The 15,491-nt window shown below is 41.9% G+C and overlaps 1 protein-coding gene across 2 annotated transcripts in view; it reads left to right on the top strand.

The window, feature by feature from the left end:
* Positions 1-4,931, top strand: part of TRPC3 (transient receptor potential cation channel subfamily C member 3) — a 195,120-nt gene extending 190,189 nt beyond the window's left edge. For both annotated transcript variants that reach the window (XM_072119348.1, XM_072119350.1), the window contains exon 12: positions 89-4,931. In XM_072119348.1, coding sequence (XP_071975449.1) covers positions 89-231 — 143 coding nt within the window. In that variant the 3' untranslated portion in view covers positions 232-4,931. The remainder of the gene's footprint in view (positions 1-88) is intronic.
* The last annotated feature ends 10,560 nt before the right edge of the window (positions 4,932-15,491 follow it).

The following is a 15,491-nucleotide window of genomic DNA, read 5'->3' as shown; positions in this document are numbered from 1 at the left end:
TTCATTCTACACATACAAAATGTTTATGACCTAGGCACCTATATGCTGTCATGAATAAAGACTTTAACACAATGCATTGTTATTACAGGCGAGCTAAAAGAAATAAAACAAGACATCTCAAGCCTCCGCTATGAACTGCTTGAAGACAAATCACAAGCTACAGAAGAATTAGCAACCTTGATTCATAAACTAAGTGAGAAGCTGAATCCCAGTATGTCGAGGTGTGAATGAGTAATGGATCTGGAAGGTTTGTCAGCAGCAAGTACAATGGCAATAAACTAGCATACAATACTTGAAGAAAACATAAGGTAGATTTATAGCACACAATTAAGTCTTATAAAAGAATCTCCATTCAACCACTGTTCTACGACTTCCATGGGACCACAGATGTATCATAATGGTTTCAATGGATACATTAAGATTATATAATACATATAGTCCAAACTTGGCTATTCTTATGTGACAAGGCACTTGTCACAGGCAGATGTGTCCACTTCCAGGTCACTTGTGACACTTAACTTTTACTGTCCTAACTTCAGAGACACAATAAAAGGTTATGAAAACCTGGATGAAAGGGAATGACAAGCGGCTTTTTTTTACTCAAAAGGTTGTCTAGAGTATTGACCAACTACTCAAAGAATATTGTTATCTGATTGGCTGGTGGATACTAAAATTGATTATGACAAGGTTTTTACTTTTGTCACTCCATATAATGTACAGAACTAAAATACTAAAACATTGGCATATAGATTCTAATTTAGCACTGAATTATTTTTGTAAATGAGAAAATAATGAACATGCATCTATCATGAGACAGGGCATTCTAAAATGTAGACTGAGCAAGATGGAGCGTGGACCACCCACAATAGACCTCCTGGACCAGAAAAGGTAGGGAACAATGGCACATAATACGGGAACAACTGCAGTCTGCTAACAGTAATTCACTAAGAGCCTGGAATGGTGGGTTTCCATCCAGTGCAGAGGGTGGGTAATTTATATAGATACATCTAAATAAAATGGGAATGGTTGGTGAATTCAACTTCCTGTTTGTGGCATATTAGGATATGGGAGGGGGAAAAATTTACCATGGTGGCCATTTTGAAATAGGCTATTTTTGATCCAACGTTATTTTTTCCAATGGGAAGAGGGTCCCATAACACAACAAACTTATTGAGAATTTCACAAGAAAAACAACGGTGTGCATGGTTTTAATGTAACTTTATTGTTTCATGAGCTTTTTACAAGTTTATGACCACTTATAAAATGTATTCAAAGTGCTGCCCATTGTGTTGGATTGTCAATGCAACCCTCTTCTCCCACTCTTGACACACTGATAGCAACACCACAGAAGAAATGCTAGCATAGGCTTCCGGTATCATACGGCACATCTCATATCTTCACATCAATTGTTGTGTCCCAAAAGTCTTGGAGGGATCTATCCACTGCAGGTTAGTGTCAGACCAATAGCGGTGGTTTTGTTTGTTAATGTCACTATTCACAAAAAAGTTTGCCTCATCACTGAACATAATGGGGTAGATTTACTTACCCGGTCCATTCGCGATCCAGTGGCGCGTTCTCTGCGGTGGATTCGGGTTCGGCCGAGATTCACTAAGGTAGTTCCTCCGACGAACGGGGACCGGCGCTGAATTCCGCTGAAATGCACTCAAGTACACCGGCCTATTCCTGGTGAAGGTAAGTGCAAGCTCCGCAACACTTTTTGTTTTTTAAATGCGGCTGTTTTTCCAAATCCATCGGGTTTTCATTCGGCCACGCCCCCCGATTTCCGTCGCGTGCATGCCATCGCTGATGCGCCAAATCCAATCTCGTGCACCAAAATCCCGGGCAATACAGGGAAAATCGGCACAAATCGGAAATATTCGGGCAACACGTTGGGAAAACGCGAATCGGGCCCTTAGTAAATGACCCCCAATGTTTTGCGTAAACTGGGTCCTGTTTCAATTTTTTTTTTGCCCATTCTGCAAATTTAGTGCACTGATTCTGGTCATCTGTGCTTAGATGCTGCAGCAGCTGGATTTTGTAAGAGTGCCTTTTGTGAGTAGCTAACCTCTGACGAAGGGATGTTTGACTAGTGCCAGTGACGTGGCGAGTGATGCACTGTGGGCTCTTGCTGAATGAAGCTAGGACTGCCACTGATGTTTCTTTGCATTTCTTTTCATTTGTGACAGTTTTCTTGCATTTCCATTTTGGCAAATCCAACACTGAACCTGTTTCATGAAATTTGGCAAGCAGTTTGCTGACTGTAGCATGGGAGATAGGTGACAACGTTTGCTCACTGCTCTGTGACCAGGCACCATAGACTTCAATAAGGACTAATATGTGGCCGCAAATGGTGCAGCCACATATCAGTCCCCATTACTTTCTTGTGAATGAGCTCTAAGTTAGTTGTGTTATATGACCCGCTTTCCATTGTATAAAATAAAGTTGGATACAAAATGGCTGACTTCAAAATGGCCACCATGGTCTATAACCAGCTTGAAAAGTTTCCCCCCTCCCACATCCTAATTTGCCACAAACAGGAAGTTAATATCACCAACCATTCCCATTTTATTTAGGTGTATCCACATAAATGGCCCACCCTGTACATTAAGAAGCTATAATTACTATTCCCATCCTGATATGGATAGGGCTTAGAATAGCATAGGAATGCTTCAAGTAATTGTGTTTATCACCTCTAGGTGGAATAAATACTTCTTAGTCATATATCAATGTCTTCTGGAACGTTAGCATTTAATTTGGTTCATAAATCAGTTTAGTCTATTGGACATAATTGTAATGGCCATCAATGCAAACAGCTGAAAAGAACACAGCTAGTACAATTCAGAACTGCTGGAACATGAAAGGGTCTTGTAATATTGTTATTTATGAAGGTATAACTATAGCCAGTTATAAATGGATCTATGGTGCCATTCTGTATGAAACATACCCAACACTATAGAACTACTGCAGAAAATATTTAACGTGTCAATGTCATTTTATCTACCTAAAAGCAGAACAATATATTTTCTGTTACAACATTTCCCTGCCAGGACAAATCAGTTTGCAGGATATCAACTGCACATCACTTCAAAAGCCAGATTTTCACAATGGTACTATATGAAGTCTACAATACTTGATAATATAAAGCACTTCTGAAGGGCAGATGCCATGAATATCAGTAACCTGCTGAACAGTCAGAGCGAAAGATCTATTCCTTATACATCAGGCCCATTTCTAATCATAGTTTTTGCTGTTGTAACAGTCAGGGAATGGAGGAGTACAGGGCTAGCATACATTTTGTTTCTATAGGTCTACATTAGAAACGCACATTTCTTCCATGTTGTGTAACTGTTACACTTCAATATACATTAATGGAGAGCACAATGGTTACAAACCTTTTCAATTCACCTATAGCAGAAAGCTATTGACCAAACCCCTGCCTCAACATATACAAGAATTATCTGTATTGCCATTTTACATGTCAGTGCTTAGCACATATAGATGCTACATTGTATGTTTCCAAATGAAACTGTATTCTTATGTACTGCTGATATATTATGTGGTGCTCAATGCAGAGTATACCCTCTACTGCAAGGTTCCTTATTCTAGATAAACATACATAGTGATGGCCATTATAAGCATGTTTTTTATGAATATTTCCAATTATTAGCAGATTTCCATAGAGAAATAGTACATATGAAGATAAGAAAGTTTGGCATAAATTTTATTACAGAAACCCTACATACAATATAAATGAAATGATGGGAACTTAAACTAAATCTTTTCCCTTAATACTACACATTGATGTTCCCAGCTCCACTTGCTCTATAATATGCTACCTACAGATTAGACTAAATGTTCCATGTGATGGGGATTTATTATAATCAACTGTGTACTACAGCTAACAGCAGTGTCTTAATCTGCAGCTGCTCCCTTTCCATTCTCCAAAGACCTCACTGGGCAGCCGCTATAAACTGATCTGTCAATGAGTCTGAGAATTCTCAAGAAATAAAGTACTAAATTCAGGATAAATGATAAGATGGCAACATAACAGAATCACAGATTTTGTTCCCCTGTTTTATGATGTGTAACTGTTTCTCTCTTCCTCTGCTTCCCTGCTCTTTTCAATGTAATAAACTGTACAGCAGCAGCACCTAGTGGTGAAACTTCATTACAACAATTTCATCCTAATACAATAGTAGATGTTTCCCTTATTTTAATGTGTCAAGTCTCCCAGGTTTCCAAAGACCTTTTTCATAATGTGGAACCTCCAGAGAATGCAGTCATGCATTTCTTATGTTATCATACACCCCCAACAAGATAAGCACTATTTAATGAAAATATTTCTAGAAGGAGAATAGAACTCTCTGCTGCTTTGGTTGCAGAGTATGGATACAATCTTATCTGAGGAAAGAGCTGATAAGACCAGTAATTGTGTGTTTCCTTTCTATGCTATCACCAAGAACTGATTCTAGCTCCCCCGTGGCACTGAATGGAAATGTAATAACGCAAAAGCCATTGAACACAAAGGACGCTTTAATGCCAGCAGTTATTTGCATTAAATGAGTTATGAAGAAGACAGCTTCAATATACAATATAACATGCCATCACAGATAGAAATTATTACAACAGAGCATGCTGTAAAATAGATCTTTGATAAAGCAACTTTGGACTTCATAATTTTAGTAAATACTTTCTATTTAATAATTTATCTTACATGTAAACTGTATACAGCCTTTGCTTTTAATAAGACAATATGACTATTCAGAAGAATGTACATTATATCGTATCTAAGAGGCTGAGCAAATGGGAATGTGATGGAGATCGTGTCCTATTTCCTTGGCTGAGCTTTCTTATAGTTTGATGATAACCGGATTTGGTGTATATAATATTAAACTGATGATGTACAGATAATTATGGCAATAATAAAAAGAATTGTATATGAAACTTGTATATTTTGTCATTTATTAATGTGGCAGTTACATAACACCCCAAGGTTTGAGGCCATTCATTTCTCATTATCTGGCAGGGGTCTTCCCCTTTACACAGGGAATTCAATGAGGAGGGAACCATTTAAAAGTTGTTTTTCTTTATTACAAAGCAAGAAACTGCTGGTGCAAATGAGTAGAGTCCAATATGTGACCTGATGATGTCCTTGATGGTCGTGTCGCTTATTATTTTACTGTCCCTTCAATCACTTTGACCATGAATATTAGATGTGTAGATGCTCTGTAACTTTATAATTCTCACCCAATAATTGGAGAAGATTAGGGTCCAGCAGTTGGGTTTTAACAACAAATTATTTTGTTCATGGGAAGAGAAACCACTTCAGCAACTTTCTCCCTAAGGGAGTTGGCAAAGCAAAATGTCTAGGGAATTAACAAAGGATGTACTGACTTTCTGCTAAGGTTGCGCTGGGCTAGTGCCCATATACAACTGCCAGAGCCAAAAATAAGGGTGGTGGAGGCCCATAGGTGCAATCTGGCAGGGGCCCTCCCCGCAATTATTTTCAATTAACTAAATGTTGCTTGTAAGAAATATATCCGTCTTGTAAGAAATATTTACAGCACCTATAATAAATATATATAGCCTCCCCATTAATACATATATACAGCCACTCAGTAATGCATATATAAAGACCCCCAGTAGTATGTATATGCAGCCCACCAGTGTTAGATACATACACCCCCATAATAACACATATATACCGTCCCCCAGTAATACATATATACAGCCACTCAGAAATGAATATATACAGCCCCCAGTAATACATATACACAACCCCCAGTAATACATATATACAGCACCCCAGTAATAAAAATATAGAGACCCCCAGTGATACATATATAAAGTCCCCACTAATTAATACATACAGCCCCCAATAATAAATATTTACAGCCCCCCAGTAATACATACATTCAGCCACTCAGTAATACATACATACAGGCTCCAGTAATACAAACATACAGCCAGTCATTATTACATATATACAACCCCCAGTAATAAAAACATAGAGCCACTCAGTAATGAATATATACAGCCCCACCGTGATACATTCATAAAGCCCCATAGTAATACATGTATACAGTTCCCCAGTAATACATATATACAGCTCTCCTCCTTTTCTATCATGCTGACTTCCCATGTGTTCCTCAGTCTATGGTACAGCAGGGAGTGGATTTTTTCCTTTACTCTTCCAATGACACAAATATGTGGGGGGGATCTGCCTCTGGCTACTGCCTGGTTCTCTGCATTGGCAGCTGATTTAACAGCCAGTTTAGAAGAGCCTGGGAGACCGGATTCAGTGCCCAAATCACCCACGCTATAATCCACTATTGGTTGGTGGGGCCCCTTTAGGATAAAAGGGGATGGAGGTCCTGGGGCACCCACCCTAGGAACCCTCCTCATAATATGGCCCTGACAACCACTAAACTGAGCTCACAGACCTGCAGTTTATAGTATAAAGGAAAGATAGAACAGTTTGAACCATTGATGAAATTGAATATTAAAAAATAGAATACCTCAAATGGAGTCGATGCATCTATGGCTAAATTAAAACCTGTGTTTGGCAAATTCCATTCCACTTTCTGTTATTTAAAAAAGTAACAAAGCAGCCTATGTCTTTTTGCTGTATTATAGAAAGTAAGAGAAGGTCTATTGTCTATAGTGAACACAATGGGAAACATTTACTGAAAACAGTGCAAACTGCACTATGTCCCTGTGTAGTGTGCAGGGTGCGCCAGATTCATTGTTTGTGTGGCCCATTCTTCATGAATCTGGTGCTCCCTGCACTGCTCTGACACCATTGCACCATTTTTTTTGGTGCAACTTTAACATGGGGCATGCGTCACATTTCTGTTGGACTTTGCATGTAAAATATGGCACATGGTCCGACTGAGCACCAGAACGCCCATTTCAGTGCAGAATTTTGTGTTGAATTTTGGTGCAACTTTAAAACAGAACAGAAAACTGGTGCAAAGGCCTTAGTAAATGTGCCCCAGTGTCTTCTGCTCTCTTTCCTTGTTTGGTTTGCATCACAATCTCAATAAACGGATAGTGCAATGGAAAGTCTTGGTGCAGGTGTGAATTAGGCCTAAGTTGGAGTCTCCAGTCATAGCTGTGCTCTAATTAAGGAAAGTGAACAGCTGGTAAGTAACTAGCACTAAAAAAATTACTGAACAAGGTCCCTTGCAAACAAATGTATGCAGCAGTCATGAGCTTGCCACAAAAAAAGCCAACTAGCTAACGATCCAGCCAGGTTTGCAGCCCGATTTTGCATACTTTTGTGTGCAGGGGACCTAATTGTCAGACATGGAGTTAAAACATATCTCATAAGGTAAGAAAAAGAAGTAGAATCCAGGACACATCTTCTTAAAAGCAATAAGGTTTATTCCATAACGTTCAAACAGCATGGTCACGTCTAACATAACATCCTGAAAAAGATCTACGCATTTTCCGGACGTCCGACTAGTCTGTCTGATTCCTTGACCAGGGGTTGCATACCAAACAGATTCAAGTGTGGACATACAAACGTGATTGAGCGGATGCTCATATTATTATTCTTTGCTATATGCTTAAAACATATTTAGCTGATATGAAAAGAGGTACAAGAGGTGCATTGAGCAGAGAGTTCAGTGAATAATATAGAGATATATGTAACTTGCACATTAGGAAAGTAATACAGCTCTGGTGTCTGTGTAGTAGTTGCTGCTCCATTCCACTGTCTTATACCAGTGCTGGAGTTTGCCAGAAGAAGCTGGTGGGTGCGGGTCCAACTATCTGATACCATTTTGGGCATCCATATGAATCTTTGAACACTTTTTATCAATTTTTTTTCTCACTTTTCTATTTTGTGATTTGAAATGTGAAAAAGTGGCAATTTGGACTTTGTTTTTTTCTGTTACAGCATGAACCCTTTTGGGTCCTGGCTGCAACAATATACTGTAATTGCAGTATATTAGTATTATACTGTATCGGTATTAAACCATACCACTTGCACGGTCTGTTGATTTTCTGCTATATTACCACCATTTAAGTGTTGCAGTTGAATTTGACTGTAACAGTTGAATGATCACCACCAAATTTGATTCCATAATCGATTGCAGGTATTAGTGGTGGGTCACATGACCTGATAGACACTAAGGAAAATGCAAAGAACTGAAAGAGAAGACACATTACTCAGTTAATGACTTTGATTTGGATATTCCATTGTAGCTTGTTGTTTCTTGCAGGAAGGTGAACCTAGGTCCCATCCCCAAGACTTCCTTATGGTTAAGCTCCATCCATATTCTCATAAATTGACCAGCTATCCAGTCTCTGCTGAAGTAAAGTATCTCCACAACACTGTCCCTTTCATGCTTTAAAGAGAGCCTGTCATATTAAACATCTTGTTTGGGCTTTGTGTTTAGGTGTGTCTTGGTATGATAGCAGTTATACCATACTCCTTCTGTTTACAAATGATGGATTGAACACTCCTCCATGAGATATTCACAGACCTAACCCACGAATAGACTCTGCTGCAACATTAATATCTGGTATCTGGTTTCCTTGATTCTGTTTGTTCATTTATTTTCTCTAAGAAGCCTCTGAGGCCTTCAGGAAACATCTGTAGTTTTTCTGATAATAAATTACTCATAGATACTGTATACAGGGCCGGTGTTAAGCCATGGTAAAGTGGGCAAATGCCTAGGGGCTCCGACCATTTGCAGGGCGCTATGGCAGGATTTTTGCCGCATCATCACATCATCCCTTCCCATCTGGCAGCACTTAAGACAGAAGAAAGAAGACAGGACGAGGAAGGTAAGTACATGATTTTTATTTTTTTTCTTATGCTACAGAGAGGTAGCCCAGTATATAATTAATGAAGGGGCCCTGTGTATAAAATTCTTTGGTTGGGGAGGTATGTAAATTCATGAAGGGGACAGTTTTTATAATTAATGAGGGGACCCAGTATATAAAATTCATGAGGGGAAGGGGTATTATTTGAATTTCTAATGGGGGGCAGTGTGAATTATCGATGAGGGCCAAGTACTGAAATTCATGAGGGATCCCAGTATATAAAATTCATGGGGGGGGGGGGGGTAGTGTATATAATTCGTAAACACATTCTTTAATAGAGGCGCTGTATAAAAATAATTAGAAGGCTAATTAAATAAGTAAATAAATTTTTTTTAAAAAGGCTTTATTCATTTTTTCATTTTATACAGTTTGAATAAACTTAAACTGAGTAACAAGACAGCAAACTACAGTGTATTATTTTCCACACTTAGACAGCAACCTGTACACTCATGTGTATGTTGACCAGCATAGTATGGATAATTGTCGTATACAGAATATACAGCAGTCAGCCCACGTATTTATAACATAAAACTACAGTAACTCAAGACAGTCAGACATTCTCACACCCATACCAACTTACGCATTCTCCTTCATTATGAATATAGATAAAAGCCCAGGTACCTACAAGGCTGTGTAGGGATTCATGCACCACATGATCAGACCAGATAAGCTAAAACTTTTGGGGGCATTTCCGATTGGACTTGGATTTTACGTCTTTCACTCTGCACCCCAAATGACATGTCTACTTTATTATTTGGGTCGATACGATTACGGGAATACCACATTTGTATAGGTTTTATAATGTTTTCATACATTTACAAAGATTAAAACCTCCTGTACACATTTTTTTCTTGATTTTGCCATCTTCTGCCGCTAATAACTGTTTTATACTTTGGTATACAGAGCTGTGAGTGGTGTCATTTTTTAAAGACTTTTGATGACGTTTACTTTGCTACCATTTTAAAGACTGTACGACCTTCTGATCACTTTTTACTGAATTATTTATATTTTTCAAAATGGAAAAAAAGTTCCATTTTTGACTTTGGGCGCTATTTTCCTTTACTGGGTTAAACGCAGTGAAAAAACGTTATTATATTTTGATAGATTGAGCATTTTCAGATGCAGCAATTCCTAATGTGTTTATGATTTTTACTGTTTATTTATTTTTATATCAGCTCTAGGCTAGAAGGGTGATTTGAATTTTTAGGGTTTTTTTATTATAATTTTTTTTTATTTTTACTATTTTTCAGACTCCCTGGGGTACTTTAACCCTAAGTTGCCTGATCGATCCTATCGTTGTCTGACCCCCCTATAGTATATGGGGATTTCCCTACTCATTCATTACAATGTGCTGATTGCACATTGTAATGAAAGGGTTAAACCGAGGCAGCTTCGGCTGTAATGGTGACGGGGAGCAACAATGCTCGGCAAGATGGCGGCGCCCATGTCGGTAAGGGGTTAGCCCAACAAACCAGTTCCAATACAATTCCCTTTTTCCTATAATGTTAATAGGGCGGTCGGGTGCAGGTCTTAATAGGGGTTCTGACAAAAACCACAATGTGCTGTAGCAAGCGATGAAGAAATGATAACTTTTATTCCACCATTAGTATGCAACATTTCACCTTTTCCATAAAGCCATTATCAAGCATTGCCATAAGGCAATAACAGGATACCCGTGCCTGACAATATCTCCTTACCTGTTGACCACTTAGCACCTTTCTGATTCGTCCTTCAAGCTGTCCCGTTGGGATCGTCTTAGTCCCTCCCAAGATGTCTTGTTGCTTATGTGACTCTGTATGGACTTTTCCCTTTTTCTATATGGCCATGATGGGGGCATAATCTCTTGTGCGCATGTCTACACCCTTGACTTCAGCTGCACAACGGAAGTTGACGTATGTATGGATCCTCCCAAGTAACAATATTGTCGGGGTAATTCACATTGACTGCGCCTTTTGAATGGTTTTTACTACTGTGTTTTCATGTTTTTATACGCACTGGGCACTTTAATATGGTACAAACAAACGAGGAATTTATTCTCTATCTGTTGATACACGCAGGGTGAAATAATGGTAACCACGGACACGCATGGGTTACCAGGATTCTGAGATAATGCAAAGCACGTTATTTCTACAATGTAACAATATGTAGCACTTTATCTGTTCTATATTTCAATTGTAGTATATCTGACAGTGTTTTATATATGTTTTTTATAGTTATATATGATGTCACACTTTACACACATGTTGGTGATTATCTCACCACTATATAAGTCAGCTGACTATTCACATGTGATGCTTGATAATGGCTTTATGGAAAAGGTGAAACGTTGCATACTAATGGTGTAATAAAAGTTATCATTTCTTCATCACCGAGTGCTTGCTACATTATTTTATATATATATTCAATCCATTGGCTCCTTAATTTTACTTAGTCATAGAAATCTCCCCCTATCAGGCACATAATAGAGGTACAGCCATAGCAGTGTATGGCACCCAAGGTGTTGGGAGGCCTGGCTCCCTGATCTGCCACATGAAATAATGGAGGAGGTGCACAGCTATACACATATTATGCTGTACATTGTACAGCATAATATGTATATAACAGTGCACATCTTCCACAGTAAAAAGCTGAGGTGGCAGCTCAAATTTGAAATGTCAGGAAAGGGACAGCAGGATGGTGCAACTAGGAAGCACTACTTCATGCTCTCTACTTCTCCCAAGTGGTCAGCAGCTACTTGGCCCCGGGATTAGAAGACTGCCTGGCCATAAGTACATACATGGGTCTATGAGTGTATAAATGTATATGCTGCATATGTGTTTGTAGTGGCTGTACGTGTGTGGATATGCTGTATATTATATTATGTATTGTTAGGATCAGTGGATCCTCTGGACCACCGCGGGAGATGTAACTAGCCAACACCCGGAACCGGAGCCTAGCGGCACTTGGTATTCGCCAGAGCCCGCCGCAAAGCGGGTTGGACTTGCTGCGGCAGGATACCACTAGGTCGTTCCCAGGTGTGACTAGCCCACGGTGGCAGCCGAGGTCGAGGTACCTTAGCGGATGACAATCTCGTAGACAGGTCCAGGCACAGGGTCAGGGCAGGCGGCAGAGATGCAACGTCAGGTCCAAGTCCGGGGTCAGCAACAGGAGGTCCAGGCAGGTGGGAACGGGAACACAGGCACACGGAACACAGCAACACAGAGGAACTCGGGTAACACAGGACACAGGAGCGGGAACACACAGGAATACACAGGAACGCAGAAATACACAGGAACGCAGGAATAATCGCTTTAAAGCTTTCTCTAAGGCTATGAGGCACAAAGATCCGGCAAGGGTAACAGGAAGAGGCAGGCTTATGAAGAATTGGGCAATATGGCCAGCGCCAATTAATGGTGCGCTGGCCCTTTAAATTTGGAGAAGGTGCCATGCGCGCGCCCTAGCAGTCGGGGACGCGCGCGCACAGCGGAGGGGAGCGAGCCAGGAGCCGGGACGGGTGAGATACGCTGGCGGCGCGCTGGTGGGGGCAGGGCGGCACGGGTGAGCCCGCGACCCGCGATGTGGGTCGCGGGACCACCCGTGACATGTATATATGTTGTGTATATGTTGTATGTGTGTATATGATTTATGGTGTGTATATAATATTATTTATTAAGGGTCTGCGGAACGCACTTTCGTTGGATTTAGTAAATTTTTGGAATTTGCGCCGCTGTGACAGCTAAGGGGAGTGTGTCGCATGCGATCAGATTTTGCTGCATCGGCGTCAGCTTTCATGCGATAGAAATGGGGGGGGGGCACTCACTGCGGGATTTAATATTCAAATTGTTTCACAACCAATGCAGACGACCCCTAGTTACAAAAGGACCTCTGGATGTTGGTAATTTACTGTACTTTAGTCCCAGGCTATAATGATCACCTGATCACCTTTAACAGTTATCTAAGGTGTCTACAATTAAGCTTTATTGTTAACCCTGATTCTTATGACAATCCAACATTTTAAAATCCAATTGTCACAGAGACAAAAAAAAAATTCTGGCTGCGGTTACAATTATAAACAGTTATATACAGTTCCGACTTACATACAAATTCAACTTAAGAACAAACCTACAGAACCTATCTTGTATGTAAGCTGGGGACTGCCTGTACACCTGTCAAAGTTTGAGGTCAGTGAACCCCCTGGACCACCGCGGACGATGACACAGGCCGACACTTGGGACCGGAATCTAAGTGGCACCCTGTCTTCACCAGAGCCCGCCGCAAAGCAGGTTGGGCTTGCTGCAGCATGGTACCACCAGGTTGTTCCACAGGCGTGACTTGTCCGCGGTGGCAGCCAAGGTCGAGGTACAGAATCAGCAGGCAATCTCGTAGTTGAGGACAGGCAGATGGTCAAGGCAGGCGGCAGTGGTTCAAGGTCAGGGACGAAGCAAAAGGCCAGGGCTGGTAGCGTAAGAGCGAAGTCGAGAAAAGGTCCGGGGTCACAACAGTAAATCCATTCACTAGCACAAGGCACAGGAAACACCTTTCTCATAGGCAAAAGCACTAAGATCCGTCATGTGGGTCACAGGAGCACCCATGACGGTACACCCCCCTCGGCCTCCCCCTCTTCTTTGGCTGGAGGAACCATTGCAGGAGACTGAGGTCCAGAATGTTATCCTCTCGTTCCCAGGACCTCTCCTTCCAGTCAACCAAAAAGAGCTGCTTCCCTTTCACTGTCTTCATATCTAGGACCTCCCTTACCTCGGAGACGTCAGTGGAGTCAGCCTCAGGAGCAGTAGGAGGTAATTGCCAGGAGCAGTGGTTCAGGGTGACAGGCTTGAGTAAAGAGACATGGAAGGAGTTCGGGATGCGCATGGTGGGAGGAAGTCGCAACTTGTAGGCCACTGGATTGATGCGAGTGAGCGCCTCGTAGGGACCCAGGAAACGGGGACCAACTTTATATCCAGGGATTTTTAATCAGACATACCTGGAGGACAACCAGACTTTGTCACCAGTACAGAAGACATGAGGAGACCTGCGCTTCTTATCCGCCTGGAGTTTGGTCCGAGCAGAAGCCTGTAGCAGGGAAAGGCGAGTCTACTCCCAAATGGACTTTAGATCCTGTACCAATTCAACCGCAGGAACGTCGAACACGGACACGGGTAGAGGAGGGCGTGGATTCAGTCCATAGGTCATGAAGAGAGGTGTTTAGCTGGCAGAAGCAGAGTCTAGGGAGTTATACGAAAACTCCACCCATGGCAACAGAGTGGACCAGTAAAGAGCAGTCAAAGGTCCAGGGTCACAACAGGAAATCCAATCACTAGCACGAGGCACAGGAAACAGCTTTCTCATAGGAATAAGCACTAAGGTCTGGCAGGGAATGCTGGGAGACGCCAGGCTCTATCCATTTCCTGAAAAGGGTCAGAACCAATTAGCGGTGCGCTGGCCCTTTAAATCTCCTGAAGCCGGTGCGCTCACGTCCTAGGAGACAGGAATGCGTGGGCACGGCCGATGGATGGGAATCGGGAACGAGGTTGTTAGTACCCACACCCAGAAGCATTATATTCAATGAATTCATTAATCATTTAATAGTTTTTGCATGCACCGTGCACTGTGAAGTAGTTCTATATACATCCTTGTGGTTGGTTCTTATTCTAATACTTCTTCACATGATTCTTTGCAACTTATATATTAGCGCTCATTAAACAGTCAATCAATATTTGTCCTACAAATAACGGTCACTGATCTGCCTTGGATCTATTTTACTCCTATCACTATTATAATTATGACTATTTTATTATCATTCATAACGTTTTTTATTATGTTATTACTGGCATCTCATTGCCATTATATATCAATTTGTATACCCTATATACTCGAGTGTAAGCCGACCCCAGTATAAGCCATGGTACCTAATTTTAACACAACAGGGAAAACCTATTGACTCGAGTATAAGCTAAGAGTGGGAAATGCATTGGTCACAGATCCCACCCAGTATATAGCCAGCAGCACCTGCCAATATATAGCCAGCCTCTGCCTCGTATTATAAAACCAGTAGCCCCCTGTCCCCAGTATATAGCCAGTGCTTACCCCTTGTATATAGTCAGTGTCACGGTTACACCCGCGATCCTCGGTACGGATTGAGGGTGTACCCGTGCCTGCTGCCGCGGTCCCCGCTCCCCCAGCTCTCACTTACCTCTCCAGGCTCCGGCCTGCACTCTTGCTCCCAGCGTGTAGGCCGCATGCTGCTTCCATGCAGTCGCGTGCTCCTGCCACTAGAGGGAGCACACGCGGACTTCTCCCAGCCTTAAAGGGCCAGCGTCCTCCTTATTGGCTCTGGCATTCCAGGCTCGGCTATATAGCCTGGCGACTCCCAGCATCCCCTGCCGGATCTTCAGTACACTCTTCTGAGGAGAAAGCCTTCTTGAGCGTTTCCAAACGCCTCTGAGTTCCCGTGTTCCCGGTTTCCTGTGTTCCGTGTTGTTCCCCTGCTCTGTGGCTCCTGTGGTGTTCCTTGCCTTCCCGTGGTCCTGCCTGCCTGCCCGTGGTCCTGCCTGCCTGCCTTCCCGTGGTCCTGCCTGCCTTCCCGTGGTCCTGCCTGCCTGCCTTCCCGTGGTCCTGCCTGCCTTCCCGTGGTCCTGCCTGCCTTCCCGTGGTCCTGCCTGCCTTCCCGTGGTCCTGCC

This window comes from Engystomops pustulosus, chromosome 1, assembly GCF_040894005.1.
Source record: "Engystomops pustulosus chromosome 1, aEngPut4.maternal, whole genome shotgun sequence".
Taxonomy (NCBI): domain Eukaryota; kingdom Metazoa; phylum Chordata; class Amphibia; order Anura; family Leptodactylidae; genus Engystomops; species Engystomops pustulosus.
Note: the sequence above shows the minus strand (reverse complement) of the source record. Positions and strands in the feature narration are given on the sequence as shown.